A 17,332-nucleotide genomic window follows, 5' to 3' on the forward strand; every position below is an offset into this window, starting at 1 on the left:
TAACAAAGTAGATTAATTCAATGAGAAATGGGAACCAATTCAATACTTACTGTTAAATTTGGGGGGTGGGGTGGGGGGGGGGGGGTCAGTTGTCTTGTTTCAATACCAAAAAACTCATCAAATGTATGTGAAGTATTAATATTATAGGTCAATTAATTGTAAAGGAGCATGGTGGTGTAATTTGCCAGCATGTTCCCAGCAAAAGTTCTATGTAATGATGTTTGATTAAATAAAAAAAAAAGAAGACTTTTGAACACCCACTTGTCTAGTTTTCCCGATAGGGCGCCACTGTCTAATCGTGAAAAATGTAATAAGCCCATCAGTTGCTGAAGTATGCGCCAACATTAATCATGGCACGGCGAAGTGGAATAAATGCAAGACTTGGAAATTTGATACAACATTTTGAAATATACAGGCAAGACTTGAAAATTTAATACAACATTTTGAAATATACAGGCAACACTTGAAAACATGCCAATATTTCAAAAACTTATTAAAATAACTTGAAAATATGATGCAAAATTTCCTGAAAATGTAGGTCAACTTGTTTTCAAATATATGTGGCAACCCTTGAAAAAAACATGGCAACATTTTGAATAAAATCTCGCAACATTCACGTGACCGAACAATACCACGTGATCTTCCTTTTCCACTGAGGAATGTGATTTATTTTTTACACATCAGGCAACGCCATTTTGTTTCCCATATTTGGCACATACGTCATAATTTATTCATACGAGTTCTGTATCCATGGTAATCACTCGAGATTGAAGAACTAGTTTTTCTGCCGACCTGATCACCACTGGCTTATCCGCGAATAGAGTAACAATAGGGAAACACTGAAATACGGGAGACACTGAGCGATGACACACTGAAACACTGAAATACCGATCCACTGTCGTTGTGCGTATATCCATAAGGAGGAGACTTTAGGATTGACATTCACTGCCGGCTTTGGACATTGGCTGATGTCAGGGAGATGATGGAACAGCAATAATCGTATTCATCTGAAAGAACAAGGAATTAAGATATGTTTACACCTATGACCTATTACACCTATTCTCTTAATCTACTATGAACCGTCCTTTTATGGCAGCCTGGATGACATGATTAGACCCCCGAATGGACATGATATTTGGGCTCAAATTACGAACCTTTAGTTCTGGCGAAGACGTGGCATGTTCAAAAGTTCTGTGGATTTAACTCTTGTGTTTTTTGCAGTGATTTTTGCAGTCCACACAACATTTTGCCTTGCGTTCTCAAAGGCGTCTCCTGGTGTAAGGAGTAAAAAATGTGCAGAAAAACTAATTGTCTGATTGAATAATCCGGTTATATGTATGGGGCACAAACAGACCCTGATCCCTACAGAGCTTGGGTCTAACATGATCACACCCAAGCTCAATAGGGATCAAGGTCTGTTTCTGCCTGTTATGCATATAACAGGATTATTTAATGAGACAATTAGCTTTCCTGTACATATATATTATCATCCTAAGAAAATCAGGGGTTAATGTTGTTAATACCCCCCCCCCCCCCCCACGAGATATTCAATTTAAAAAACGATATCCAAACTCGCATTCACTCTCCGACATGATTATAATATAATGTATGATTATGATATAATGGGCGGGCAAGAAATCTTTTGGAGGATGACATCAATAGACCCCGAATGGACAAGCTATTCTTCATGTTTATAAATTATCAAGAACTACCCTCACAAGCCCTTGTCTGACAACAAACTACCTTCTTGCAGAGAAGCCCATGTCCCAACACAGGTGCCTTCAGAAAGACTGATTGACTGTGTTGACATTTAACCTTACAAGAATGCCAACACAGAACTTATGCAGGGACTTGAGGATTGGGGCAGTTTATGCCATCTCAGCCGCCTGCGTGGTTTCATTAGTAAAGTTGTTGTTGCCATTAAATTAATTGATGTTGGTTGTTGTGTTGGGGAGGGGGGGGGGGGTCCAATTGCGTCATTTTGCATCACCAGTGAGGTCACCAAGTGCCACAAGGACCCTACTTTAGAATACAGTGGAACCTCCCTTAGCATACACCTCTCTAAAAGGACCTTCTCTCTTTTAGCACACTAACTTTGATTGTCTCCATTCAATTTGAACTCTCTAATCAGTACACCTCTCTTGTAAGCACAGCACTTATCAGTCTTGAGGATGTGCTTAATAGAGTAGTTCTACTGTGATCATATCATCCCCCCCCCCCCCAAGTTGCTACCCAATAACTTTTTCCTTTGCTAATCTCTTCTCTTCTTGGCCCAATGTCATTGAAATGCCCTGTCCTGGAAAGCTGATACTCCATGCAAATGTACCGGCATTGACCAAGAGAGTTATTTTACAGCTGTTAACACTTTAGTGGACCTCCCACATTAATCAACGTCAAACACACTTAGGGCTTCGAGGAACAACGACGTGAATTAACGTCCCATTTTTCACCTCGGGGTAATGGTTTTCCATTTGAATTTCATTCAATCGGGTGGGTGCTGACAGAAAGACTTTTGAGGAATCTTCTGTACCTAGGCGGCTGCAATCATATGTCAATAAAGTTGTTGTTGTTTTTTGTTACCATTCAAAGCTCAACCTCACTGATATCTCAAACCTAAAACAATCATGCTGTACCACTTTCAACTACAACTTTTGCACAGTACTGTCTGAAATTCCGAAGGGGGAAAAGTAGGTTATCTTTCTAGATATTGATTTGAAACCTGCACCCTACGGTGTTTTGAGCATTTCCAGACCTCTGGTATCAGGGAACCCCTGAGGCTTGACACGTTAAAGGTTGTGTTAGGCCTCTGTATGTTTGGCCAGACTTCATGAAATCACATTACTGGCAATGGCCATGTTCAACTACTGCTCATTTAACAGTTCGGGATTCTTTCTTAGTGTTACATACAGCTCCAGTTGATAAAAATGCTTTGCTTTTGATATTCATGCAACCAGCATAACCAAGTTGTTTATGATAGTGAGATATCAGTGGGTTACCAAGTGATTTTCTGTGATGGCATATTCAGAATCAATTAGTTCAATAGAGCAAACGTGAGAGGTCATCATCACTGTGGGTTTGATGAAAATGGCACTGTAATTGGTGTCGCTAAAACAACGTTGGAAAATTATTCCTCAACAGAGAGCTCACCATCTCTAGAGAGCTCACCATCTCTTAATCAGGCCAATGGCTAACACCTTATCAAGGACATCTGAAAAACTGAAATTGATTTGTTTACATTACCGTGTGATGGCACCCTTCCGAAGGTATGAGATAGGCTGTCCTCATGGTGGCTGCAGGATATCATGTCAGGGCTCTATGTCCGTAGCTTTCCCAAAGTCCAGAGAGTCCCTTTGGAGTTGGATTGTCATTAGTTTATTAGAATGACAGACATTTCGGTGTCCAATCCATCCCCACAGCAAACAAGTTCCCTTTCTGATCTCAGCGAAGGTTCTCCTTGAATTGTTCTGTCAAGGCATCGTTTGCTGAGCTGTGGTTCGTCACTCCTGCACATGGCTATCCCTCTGCACAACCATTCGATCCACTGAATCCACTCGACTCTCGGTCGTCTGCCCGTATCTGTGAGCGACTGGAAAACAAAATTTAAGGTTACTCTCAGTCTCAATTTGTCCTTACGGTCAATTCGATTCTGTACAACTAAAATGAGCGCGATCAGTCGTAACGAGCGCCATCGCCGACGGACTATCATCGCCAGCAGGCTACATTGCTCCACCATGATTAATGCACTTGTGCAATAGGGTCTTTCATTCAGTTTCATCAAATTCACCGAAGTAGTTTATGATAAAATCACAACCCTTAAATCCTACACCGTTAAAAAACGAGAAGTTTGTAATTGAATTTGAAATTTGAAATTGCACAAATATGTACTAAATATAGATTTCAGCACTGGCACTGCCGTTGCATAGAAATACAAATACCAGAAGCACCCAGTTTCAGCAAACACGTATGCATAATATCTGTTCTACAGCATTATGTATAACTGCAATTCTATTTTCCTGGACCACCAGTAATTATGAACAGCGTACCCCTTAAGTTCAAGCCCTCACTCGGCCCCTTATCTCATCGCGTCTTGATATCTTGTCTGTCCCAAAAGTATAACTTGCAAGTTTCGGGTTTCTAGTCTTGACATTAACAACGGTTGAAATTGTCACCCTACTTTTAACTCTTACCCCGGTCTATGCTGAGAGCTTTCAGTGGAACTGGAATTCAGATTAGCTGCCCAATCAGTACTACAACCTGAGCATTTTCAACTGGTGAGCCTGGGAGCTCATGACCACTTGTCAGAGACCCAAACAACTGCACAACTTCGGCCTTTTCACTTTTATTTTTGACACAGTTTGTGTTTAGTAAGGAGCAATGCAGTGACAAAACCATGGATGGAAAATCTAATAGCCTGTCTTTTTTCAGTCCAGCCACAGAACATATGGAATATTTATTGGCACACCCTGTAAATACACTTTAGGGATGAGTTCATTCGGTTTCACGAGTATGGCATGTGCAGGTCCAAGGTTTCCCAATCAACGTGCGAAATCTCCCTGAAGTTGCTGAAGTCTTCAAGCAATATATGGGGGTATCGTCAACATAGCGCATCTCTGCCCGAATAATCGGGTCAATCAAAACAAGGCGGCTGAAGTGGGTTTTTCAAAAATCATCGCTAGTTTCTGGAAGGGGTTGGATGTTACTTAAAGAAATGTGTTCTTGTCTTAATTTTCTAAAAGCCTTAATACCGACGACCACAACGCTTTACTAATTGACACTTGATCTGCAATTCAATTCCAAACTGAGGTTGCTTGTACAGTTTGAGGATAAAATCCACCATTTTGCGACTCTACTTTACTCTGGAAATGAAACGAACTCAGCCAATGGCGTGTTCACCCATTTCATGATATACTGTCTTGTCATCTGTTTATATTTACCATATATGTATTGGATTCCTTCGTCATCCAAAATCTTTTGAGAGTCACATCTACCATAGCACGAATTGTAGATCTTGGTTGAGTGGTTGGGTCTTCTCGACAGCCATCAATCTCAATCTGCAGAGGGCTAGATAACAGGAAAAATACATTCAATGACCTATCTCAAAATGAATAGATTGAAACCAAAAGATTATTTGTTTTCATTTGAGTGAGATGGTTGTTTCTCGCTTTAAGAATTTGATTCCAAATGTGGCGACCAGGGGGCAAAGGTTAAAAAATGATCAATGAAGTCAAAAGCACCCATCATGTCCAAGTCCATTTTTTTCCCATGTCGACAGGTGAGCACAATGGCCCTGGCCGTTTCATTTTATAAAGTGGCACTGTTGGAAAGATGCTCACGGGCCATTTTCTGGATCAAGTGAAGTGAAGATGTCTTTGGTTGGCAGCATTTTCTTGTGGAAAAATGTTGAATGGCCACACTCTTTGCTCGATTCACTGCTTCAATCCTTGCCCAAGTGGCATTATTCCTCAGGCCAAATTGCCTTGGATTTTTATATCCATCCTTACGTCTGATATTACTAATAACCATATATAAAATGTAACTCATGATTTGTCCAACTAATCAAGATCATCGAGGTCATGTTGCCCATTTGGCTGTTAACTTGAGCACTCTCGGTCAGGTGGTCTCACTTGGGGATAAAAGTTCATGACTTGGCCACCAGGGTGCAGGTTCGGAGACATGAAATATGATTTTTTTCCCTCCTGGTTGGACAGTTATGAAGTTTGTTTCATGAGTAGATATAATATCAACCAGGACTATGTGATGCTCACCCCGCAGATTGCAACATCGTCTTTTGTGTCCCTTGTCCTTGTGTCCCTTGTCCTTGTGTCCCTTGTCCTTGTGTCCCTTGTCCTTGTGTCCCTTGTCCTTGTGTCCCTTGTCCTTGTGTCCCTTGTCCTTGTGTCCCTTGTCCTTGTGTCCCTTGTCCTTGTGTCCCTTGTCCTTGAGGCCCTGGACCTTGTGGCCCTTGTACAATGTTGGCTCGGGCTGATTAGAAATAATCAAACTTTTCGTTAAGGGGTTTATCTTTTTTCTGAGCATTTCTACAGCATGCTACTTTCACACTGGATCCAATTAAAAACTGTTTTCCAGAGAGCACTCTCCGGAATACGAATTGGCTACACCACACTTGGTCTAATCAGCATGCATTTAAAGAGGCAAACGTGAGAGGTCATCATCACCGTGGTTTTGATGAAAATGGCACTGTAATTGGTGTCGCTAAAACAACGTTAGAAAATTATTCCTCAACAGAGAGCTCATCATCTTTAGAGAGCTCACCATCTCTTAATCAGGCCAATGGCTAACACCTTATCAAGGACATCTGAAAAACTGAAATTGATTTGTTTACATTACCGTGTGATGGCACCCTTCCGAAGGTATGAGATAGGCTGTCCTCATGGTGGCTGCAGGATATCATGTCAGGGCTCTATGTCCGTACTTTCCCTAAGTCCAGAGAGTCCCTTTGGAGTTGGATTGTCATTATAGTTTATTAGAATGACAGACATTTCGGTGTCCAATCCATCCCCACAGCAAACAAGTTCCCTTTCTGATCTCAGCGAAGGTTCTCCTTGAATTGTTCTGTCAAGGCATCGTTTGCTGAGCTGTGGTTCGTCACTCCTGCACATGGCTATCCCTCTGCACAACCATTCGATCCACTGAATCCACTCGACTCTCGGTCGTCTGCCCGTATCTGTGAGCGACTGGAAAACAAAATTTAAGGTTACTCTCAGTCTCAATTTGTCCTTACGGTCATCTCGATTCTGTATAACTAAAATGAGCGCGATCGGTCGTAACGAGCGCCATCGCCGACGGACTATCATCGCCAGCAGGCTACATTGCTCCACCATGATTAATGCACTTGTGCAATAGGGTCTTTCATTCAGTTTCATCAAATTCACCGAAGTAGTTTATGATAAAATCACAACCCTTAAATCCTACACCGTTAAAAAACGAGAAGTTTGTAATTGAATTTGAAATTTCCAATTGCACAAATATGTACTAAATATAGCTTTCAGCACTGGCACTGCCGTTGCATAGAAATACAAATACCAGAAGCACCCAGTTTCAGCAAACAGGTATGCATAATATCTGTTCTACAGCATTATGTATAACTGCAATTCTATTTTCCTGGACCACCAGTAATTATGAACAGCGTACCCCTTAAGTTCAAGCCCTCACTCGGCCCCTTATCTCATCGCGTCTTGATATCTTGTCTGTCCCAAAAGTATAACTTGCAAGTTTCGGGTTTCTAGTCTTGACATCAACAACGGTTGAAATTGTCACCCTACTTTTAACTCTTACCCCGGTCTATGCTGAGAGCTTTCAGTGGAACTGGAATTCAGATTAGCTGCCCAATCAGTACTACAACCTGAGCATTTTCAACTGGTGAGCCTGGTAGCTCATGACCACTTGTCAGAGACCCAAACAACTGCACAACTTCGGCTCTTTCACTTTTATTTTTGACACAGTTTGTGTTTAGTAAGGAGCAATGCAGTGACAAAACCATGGATGGAAAATCTAATAGCCTGTCTATTTTCAGTCCAGCCACAGAACATATGGAATATTTATTGGCACACCCTGTAAATACACTTTAGGGATGAGTTCATTCCGTTTCACGAGTATGGCATGCTCTGTCGGGGGAGTCCATACATCCTTTGGCTGTTTAGTAACGAGGAATCACAAACAACTTCAGTTCTACTATATAATCCGTGTATTAAACTTCATCAAGGAACAATATATTTGCAATCAACGCTGATACATTCACGGAGCACGAGAGGTCATAACACTTCAGAATTTACTTTTACACTAAACTACTTCTAACTTAGATTTCATCATTTATGCTAAGCGTGGGTGTGAGTAGGAGGGGCTCAGAGAGACCAGGCCCTGTTAGGACCACCAAGAGTTTACAATCGTACAAATATTTCTTAAGATAAAGCAGGTTACTTATTTCTGAGAACGGAAGTCATCCGCCCACGCAAGATGCGGCAATGGGTCAGTCAAAGGCATTCTTTTTGATCTGCCGCCAGGCCTAGCAACACAATAACCTTGGAATAAGCATGTCTTTCATTACTATAACAATATACAGATTTCCTCTCCACCCACGCACAATAAACTTCAGATCCTGGACACTTCCTTAAACTGTCAGATCTAATTAGGCTCACTTTACTCGAGCGTACTCAATCGTTCTCACGGATCCCCGGAAGTGAAGACTTTCCTGTTCATTTATAAAACATAAACTTTATATACCAATATTAATCAATCTAAATTCAAACTAAATCTAAAAACAATAACATAATCATCATGAAGTCCATTTCGGCAGCCACATTTGCCGGCCCTGAAATTAATATGACTCTCATAATCATTTCACATACGGTGGCTATCGGCCCAATATGCTATTGTTCATATTCACAAATGTCAATTTCAACGTGTCAGTTGATATATAAACACAATGTTCAATCAGCAGAGTTCTGGGCATCTTTAGGAAGATGCTGTCTACCCGTTCATCATGAGCGATGCCAATTTCACAACTGGTCTTTTCAGCAGGCCAGATTTTGTTTTCAGTTCAACAACACGCACAATGCCATCGTCACCAGGGAATGTCTTTGTAACACGCCCCAACAGCCAATTTCCACGTGATTGGCCATGATCTACCACAAGTACCAAATCATCCACCTTTACTGGAAACCCAGTGGATTTCCACCACTGTTTTCGCTCATTCAACGTTGGCAAGTACTCCCTGGACCAACGCTTCCAAATATGATCAACAATGATTTGTGTTTGACGCCAGCGACGTCGGCTAGATACTTGGCGGTCATAAAATACATCTGGGGGTAGATTAGGGTTAGCACGACCCAACAGAAAATGATTTGGTGTAAGCGCATCCAAATCAGCTACATCGTCACAAGCTGACGTTAGCGGTCTACCGTTAAGTAGCGATTCAGTTTCAACCATTACCGTATGTAACACTTCATCACTGAGTTTGACACGCGACTCTGACAAGACGGCGCGCATGCCACGCTTTACAGACTTGACTAATCGCTCCCAAAGCCCACCAAAATGAGGACTGGCTGGCGGATTAAATTTCCATTCAATGTTATGTTGAAGACATTCATCCGAAATCGCTTCTTGGTTCCACTTAAGCAAACATTCGCGCAATTCTCGTTCCGCGCCAACGAAATTGGTGCCATTGTCGCTGCAGATAATAGCGGGATTTCCGCGACGTGCCCTAAACCGACGCAATGCCATAATGAACGAATCAGTGTCCAGACTGTTTGCCATCTCAATATGAATCGCTTTAGTTGCCATACAAACAAACAAACAACCATAGCGCTTCTCAGTTTTGCGCAGCTTTGTCACAGAAATAGGCCCAAAATAATCTATCCCAGTAGCATGGAAAGGGGGTGCGTCTCCACGAACGCGCACTTCTGGGAGATCTCCCATTTTTGGAGGCCTTGGCATAGCATTCCTTATACGACAGAATATACACCTACTGGTCACAGTGCGAATCGTAGCACGTGCATTCACAATCCAAAAACGCTGCCTCAGGAAACTTCTGAGATGCTCCAAACCCTCATGATGATTTCGCCTATGAGCCTGTAGAATTATCAAATGCGTTATGCGAGACTTCTTACCCAAAATGATAGGATACTTCACAGAGTTAGAGATATCAGACTTCCCTATGCGCCCAGGCGACCGAACTATCCCGTCACTATCTATGAATGGAGCAAGCTTCCGAATAACACTTTGACGCGATACAGGCCTACCAGTTTTCAAAGCATTGAGTTCGGTTGCAAATTGACCTGCCTGTGATTGCTTGAACAGAACGTTTTCTGCTCTAGCCTTTTCCTCAACGGTAATTGGCCCACACTTCCGATCTGCCTTGTCAACCCGGCAGTTATCAACAAACCGCACGACACGTGCCACTGATCTCCAAAGTTTGTTCCAGGAAGAGAACCTGTCAACATCAATCAAGCCCTTGACAGCCTCACTGTCAACAACAACATCAGTGTGACCCGACCAGTCGCTATCATTACCTGACGCGCTCGCTGGCTGCTCAGGCCATCTGTCTTGAGGCATTAAGAGAAATGCCGGCCCATTTAACCACCTACACTCAGACGAAATTGCCTCTGCAGGCAGACCACGACTTCCGTCGTCTGCAACATTCAACTTTCCCGGCACGTGATGCCACTGATTAGGATTACTGTGATCCCAAATCTCCGCTATTCTGCTAGCAATAAAGGTCGGATGCCGACCTGTTGTACTTTTAATCCATAGGATTACGGTGGAGCTATCTGACCAATAGTGCACCTCACTAATCTTGTAGGTACACTCCTTGAGCACAGCTTGACATAGACGCACGCCAAGCACTGCAGCTTGAAGCTCAAGCTTGGGAATAATTAATGGTTTGACAGGTGCAACCCGACATTTACCGATGACAAACCTGCAGCCAATCCTGCCATCCGAATACACAAACCTGTAGAACACAACAGCAGAGAATGCCTTTTCAGATGCGTCAACCATAACATGAAGCTGCACTGAAGTGGGATTCTCGTTGAGGTGTCGATAGAACCTAGGGATATGCAATGATTTCAGTGATTCTAAACTATCCAACCAATCAGCGAAAGCCTTGCGATCATCTTCTGAAACCTCATCATCCCAACCAAGTTTTTTACGCCATAATTCCTGCATCAGAAGTTTTGGGAACAATGTTACCGGACCTAACAACCCCAGGGGGTCAAATATTGAAGCAATAGTGCTGAGGATCTGACGTGACGTGCTCTGCGTCGTTTTACGGGACTTGATGTCAAACATAAACGCATCCTGCTTTGTTTCCCATTTGACACCAAGCACACGCTCAGCAGGACGTTCATGCATTTCACCAGATTTTATTGCTTTCAGAGATGGCGCTAGTTCTGACTCGGGGATATTTCTCAGTATTTCATCCGAATTACTTAACCACTTGGTCAATCTGAATCCGCCCTTCCCCAACAAAGTAACCAGATCACCCTGCAATTTAGCACCCTGAGATATGCTGTCTACTGAGCCTAGAAAATCATCCATATAGAAGGATTTATGAACTGCCCTTGCAGCCTTTTGGTACAATTCCTCACTCTCCTTGGCTGTACACTGAAGAGCATAAATGGCCGATGTTGGCGATGACGTTGCCCCGAAAATGTGCCGTTGATATTGGTAGACATCGGGAGGTTTACTCCGATTTGTTCTCCAAAGATATCTGAGGGCTGGTTGGTCAGCCTTTGGAATGAGAACCTGGGAGTACATCCCTTCAATATCAGCGGCCAAAGCAACTGGCCCTTCCCTGAACCTTATGAGGACTCCAACCAACGAATTCAACAGATTTGGCCCCGTCAAAAGGCAATCATTCAATGAGACCCCCTCGTACCTCGCCGCAGCATCAAACACACGCCGAACTTTACCTGGCTTGTTGGGATTCAACACATCATGATGGGGCAAAAACCACTGTCGGTCCTCATGAGCAGCAATCTCAGAGGGGGACAACTTCCTCGCATAACCCTTCTCAATGTCATCTAGAAAGGTTTTCTCATACGAATTTTTGAGAAGAGGATCTTTGTCTAACTTTCTCTCAAGAGACAACAACCTGCGCTCTGCCATAACGCGATTGCTAGGGAGAACAACATCCTTCTCTTTCCAGAGGAGGCCGGTCTCATACCGCCCACCAACCCTTTTGGTCGAATTTTCCATTATAGCGATAGCTCGTTTGTCCTCAATGGATCTGACATTTTTAATGTCATGGGAACAACCTAAGGCTTCGGTGGACCACCAATCCTTTACCAACCTATTGAGGCAAACATCAGGGTCACTGACCTGTAACCCAATGCGAAATGAACTTTCATAACTAGGCCTACCCTGTTTTCCCGGGAGTGGGCCTACAACAGTCCAACCAAGCACAGTATTGATAGCATGTGGTGCCCCCTTTGGGCCCGACCGAACCTCAAGCGGCTTTATGATGTCCATAGCATCAGAGCCAAGCAACAAAGTGACATGATGACCTTCAACCGACGGTAAGATCAGATCTTTCAGATGGGACCAAGCAAACTTTTCCTTGGCCATGTCTACATTCACAACAGGCAGATTAAGCTGATCCACAACCCAAACATTGCTAACACTATGTAAACTAGGTTGAGCTTGACAATGCCCTGGACTTAATTTCAGCGTCACCCGCTCTGAAGTCACCAAACTCCTCTCCCTAATACCACTTAAATCTAACTCCTGAGACACACCTTTTAGCTCAAGCCGATTCGCTATCTCTGTTGACAATAGAGAGCACGTGCTGCCGAGATCAAGCATAGCATGAGTATCCACGTGACCTGCCGGCCCGTGAAGCCTTACCGGCACAACTTGAAGCAAGACTGATCTATTTTCAGAGTGTATTTTCAAACCTGTATGCTCAACAGCAGTAGGCCTAACCTCTACCGTCGGCTCTACATCACGATGAAGCATCGCATGGTGACTTCTTTTACAGTCACCTACACCACAATGTTTAGCCTTACATTTCCGAACCCAACAACCTTTGTTCAAACAAAGCCAACACAACTTGTTTTGCCACACAATATTTGCACGCTCCTCATTACTCATTGCCTTGAACTTGGGACAGTGAGCCAGATCATGAGAAGAACTATCATCGATGGGACACCTTACAACAAATTTGGGTTTAGTTACTGGTTTAAAGCCCTTTTGTTTACCGATGTGCGCTTCACTGGTGGCCAGAGTTACATTTCGCTGTGAACTGGTCAACTTCGACGAGGACGGCAACCATTCGTATGTTTTGACCTCATCGGCGAGCCAATTGTTGATGGTTCGGAGAGTCGGTTGATCTACTCTGGACCTGGCTAGGTGTCTCGCCCAGCGAAACCTCATACCTTCGGACATTTTCCCGATCACAATTTCGCAGTTGCTAACTGCCTCAAGGTCGCCGTAATAACCCAGCGAATCAAAGGCAAGAACGACGGCCCGTACGGACGATGCCAAGCTGAACACGTTATTACGGTTTCCTTCCGAAACCGAGGGCAGCTTCGCCAGTTTATCTAAGTGCGCGCGAACCACAAATTGACGTTTACCGAAGCGCTCTTCTAAAGCCTCCAGCGCAGGCGCATACATTAGACCATCGTAGCCAAAACCTACGATTTCCGCCTTCGCGCGCCCAACTACAGCGTGTTGTAGATGGGTAATTTTCTCTGTGTCGGACATCGGGGATGAATGCACCATGGCTCGGAACATTCCATTCCAATCTGTCCATTTTAACGCGTCTCCATCAAAACTTTGAAGCTTCAGTCTTGGGAGGGACTTGCCAAAAGACGATGAATGAACAACAGTGTTACCGAAATTATGCGAAACATGTGGGGGTGGATGATTTGCACGAGTAGAAAAATCATGACCTACCTGGTGCGCATGCTGTGAGGAATGTTGAGAAGTTCTCAGCTGCTTTATCCAGCTTTCACACAGCTGGATCCTGGGCCTTTCGGCGCAACCATCTCTTGAATACAGTACAGCATCACTCGCCGCACGACGAAGATTCATCCCGCCTATCTCATCCGCCAACGCATCACATACCACGTCCCGATCGCGACCACCGGCTTCAACATCGTCCGCATCTCGGCCATCCCTCCGTTGCTCAGGAACACCATCACCAACCGCTGCATCCCGTACTTTAGGATCACGAGATCCGCCTTGATCCCGCTCCGCCTTCGGGGGTTCCCGTGGCTCATCCCCAGAACTGGCCTTACTTATGCCACATTGCGAGAACACATCGCCAGTTCTATCAATGGTGATAGCCACATCACTCAGCCAAATTTCTGCTTCGACCACGACGTCATTGACCTGTTCGTACTGATGGTCAAGTAGACTATTGACGTCCGTGGTAGTGTCCGGCTCCATCTCCACGAGATGGAGGCCGCATTTCATGGCCTCATCCCTGCTCTTGATCAACGCTGCAATCTGTTCCTTGATTATGCCTGGTCTTACGTTTCGTTTGACCAGGCGCTCTAAACATCTAATTCCACGGCCAATATTTCCAACATGAACGTTCATTTTGGCCTTCACTTGCCTCATCGTGAAATCCTCGTCATATAAACGATCACTAGTTCTTATCCGGTCGGAGAGACCAATGCTCTGTCGGGGGAGTCCATACATCCTTTGGCTGTTTAGTAATGAGGAATCACAAACAACTTCAGTTCTACTATATAATCCGTGTATTAAACTTCATCAAGGAACAATATATTTGCAATCAACGCTGATACATTCACGGAGCACGAGAGGTCATAACACTTCAGAATTTACTTTTACACTAAACTACTTCTAACTAAGATTTCATCATTTATGCTAAGCGTGGGTGTGAGTAGGAGGGGCTCGAAGAGACCAGGCCCTGTTAGGACCACCAAGAGTTTACAATCGTACAAATATTTCTTAAGATAAAGCAGGTTACTTATTTCTGAGAACGGAAGTCATCCGCCCACGCAAGATGCGGCAATGGGTCAGTCAAAGGCATTCTTTTTGATCTGCCGCCAGGCCTAGCAACACAATAACCTTGGAATAAGCATGTCTTTCATTACTATAACAATATACAGATTTCCTCTCCACCCACGCACAATAAACTTCAGATCCTGGACACTTCCTTAAACTGTCAGATCTAATTAGGCTCACTTTACTCGAGCGTACTCAATCGTTCTCACGGATCCCCGGAAGTGAAGACTTTCCTGTTCATTTATAAAACATAAACTTTATATACCAATATTAATCAATCTAAATTCAAACTAAATCTAAAAACAATAACATAATCATCATGAAGTCCATTTCGGCAGCCACATGGCATATGCAGGTCCAAGGTTTCCCAATCAACGTGCGAAATCTCCCTGAAGATGCTGAAGTCTTCAAGCAATATATGGGGGTATCGTCAACATAGCGCATCTCTGCCCGAATAATCGGGTCGATCAAAACAAGGCGGCTGAAGTTGGTTTTTCAAAAATCATCGCTAGTTTCTGGAAGGGGTTGGATGTTATTTAAGAAATGTGTTCTTGTCTTAATTTTCTAAAAACCTTAATACCTACGACCACAACGCTTTACTAATTGACACTTGATCTGCAATTCAATTCCAAACTGAGGTTGCTTGTACAGTTTGAGGATAAAATCCACCATTTTGCGACTCTACTTTACTCTGGAAATGAAACGAACTCAGCCCATGGCGTGTTCACCCATTTCATGATATACTGTCTTGTCATCTGTTTATATTTACCATATATGTATTGGATTCCTTCGTCATCCAAAATCTTTTAAGAGTCACATCTACCATAGCACGAATTGTAGATCCTGGTTGAGTGGTTGGGTCTTCTCGACAGCCATCAATCTCCATCTGCAGAGGGCTAGATAACAGGAAAAATACATTCAATGACCTATCTCAAAATGAATAGATTGAAACCAAAAGATTATTTGTTTTCATTTGAGTGAGATGGTTGTTTCTCGCTTTAAGAATTTGATTCCAAATGTGGCGACCAGGGGGCAAAGGTTAAAAAATGATCAATGAAGTCAAAAGCACCCATCATGTCCAAGTCCATTTTTTTCCCATGTCGACAGGTGAGCACAATGGCCCTGGCCGTTTCATTTTATAAAGTGGCACTGTTGGAAAGATGCTCACGGGCCATTTTCTGGATCAAGTGAAGTGAAGATGTCTTTGGTTGGCAGCATTTTCTTGTGGAAAAATGTTGAACGGCCACACTCTTTGCTCGATTCACTGCTTCAATCCTTGCCCAAGTGGCATTATTCCTCAGGCCAAATTGCCTTGGATTTTTATATCCATCCTTACGTCTGATATTACTAATAACCATATATAAAATGTAACTCATGATTTGTCCAACTAATCAAGATCATCGAGGTCATGTTGCCCATTTGGCTGTTAACTTGAGCACTCTCGGTCAGGTGGTCTCACTTGGGGATAAAAGTTCATGACTTGGCCACCAGGGTGCAGGTTCGGAGACATGAAATATGATTTTTTTCCCTCCTGGTTGGACAGTTATGAAGTTTGTTTCATGAGTAGATATAATATCAACCAGGACTCTGTGATGCTCACCCCGCAGATTGTAACATCGTCTTTTGTGTCCCTTGTCCTTGTGTCCTTGTGTCCCTTGTCCTTGAGGCCCTGGACCCCGTGGCCCTTGTACAATGTTGGCTCGAGCTGCCTAAAAATAATCAAACTTTGTTCTCTCAGAAAAGTGCACATGAAAATGTCCTTGCATATCTTTCACTGGTCATACTTACAATATTCAACTGTCAGTGTATGGCTTCTATCATTTTTCAACACGTGATATTGCTTTGAAACCAAAGCACTGAATGCAGGCAAATCTGCCATTAGCATTGCCAGTTAATGCTTTAGCTTACTGGCAGATTGCTGTAACTTAGAGTGACACATTTGGGGATTGACTTTTCACTTGAGGCCTTCAATAGCTTTGTTTTACTATTTCACTGTTTGAATATTTTATTCTAATAACGGTTCAAGAAAATTGACAGTGGCAACCCAATCAACAATTTGGGCAAGTTGTTACTTGATGCATACCCTTCATCTGATCGTCTTGCGGTTCATTCAAAAATCTTCGGTTGCAATTGCGGACAAGGTTTGTGGCATCTGTAATGATAAATTGGAACAAATGCATAAATCATGATTACAGCAATTCTAGTGTTTTCAGTCATGAAATTACTGCCTAAATATGATGTTGAAATACATCATTTTTTGTCATGAATTACGTTTCCTTCATGAAATTGGACTTTATTCCTTTTATTTCATACAAGTTTGCCATTCTTACGACTAGTTATAACAAGGATTTATGCAATTTTGGGAATTAGGGAGTTGAGATTGGTGTTGGGGAAGGGTTAGGGTTTGGGTTAGTGCTAGGAGGAAGGGTTAGGGTCTGGGTTAGGTTTAATGAATATGAGTTTTTATGACTGTCGTAAGAATAGCCAGTAGATTGTATGTAAAATCCAATGGAACCATCATAACAACAGCTGCGGCCTTGTACTTATTTAAACAATGTGAGCTAGTTCATTACTCAAAACTCGTGATCAACCCTTAACTTGCAACCAATGAGATGGCATCACCGCTTCAAATACTGCCTCCTGATTTAGTGACCCGATTGTACTCTCCAGTTCTTTTGCGCAAAGCATGAATTGGAAAGTAAAAATCTAATACTATATTATACATACCTACATGTAACCCTTCACCTTGAAAACCATACCAGCGAGAATCTTTCGTTGCAATTGCGGACAAGGTATGCGTCATCTGTAATGATAAATTGGCACAAATTCATAGTTTCAA

The 17,332-nt window shown here is 43.0% G+C and overlaps 1 protein-coding gene across 5 annotated transcripts in view; it reads right to left on the reverse strand.

The window, feature by feature from the left end:
• Nucleotides 1-535: 535 nt before the first annotated feature.
• LOC135489272 (uncharacterized) overlaps nt 536-17,332 on the reverse strand; it is a 47,982-nt gene continuing 31,185 nt past the window's right edge. For 3 of the 5 annotated variants that reach the window (XM_064774551.1, XM_064774549.1, XM_064774550.1), the window contains exons 2-10: nt 17,221-17,296; nt 16,577-16,645; nt 16,094-16,202; nt 15,263-15,389; nt 6,349-6,695; nt 5,766-5,982; nt 4,935-5,061; nt 3,241-3,586; nt 536-1,007 (exon numbers count right to left, since the gene is read on the reverse strand). In XM_064774551.1, the coding sequence (XP_064630621.1) occupies nt 6,414-6,695; nt 15,263-15,389; nt 16,094-16,202; nt 16,577-16,645; nt 17,221-17,296 (663 nt within the window). In that variant the 3' untranslated portion in view covers nt 536-1,007; nt 3,241-3,586; nt 4,935-5,061; nt 5,766-5,982; nt 6,349-6,413. Of the gene's footprint in view, nt 1,008-3,240; nt 3,587-4,934; nt 5,062-5,765; nt 5,983-6,348; nt 6,696-14,135; nt 14,727-14,762; nt 15,009-15,262; nt 15,390-16,093; nt 16,203-16,576; nt 16,646-17,220; nt 17,297-17,332 lie in introns of those variants that run through there. The other 2 variants (XM_064774552.1, XM_064774553.1) reach the window with 2 other exon arrangements.

The sequence above is a fragment of the Lineus longissimus genome, chromosome 6 (assembly GCF_910592395.1).
Source record: "Lineus longissimus chromosome 6, tnLinLong1.2, whole genome shotgun sequence".
Classification (NCBI taxonomy): domain Eukaryota; kingdom Metazoa; phylum Nemertea; class Pilidiophora; order Heteronemertea; family Lineidae; genus Lineus; species Lineus longissimus.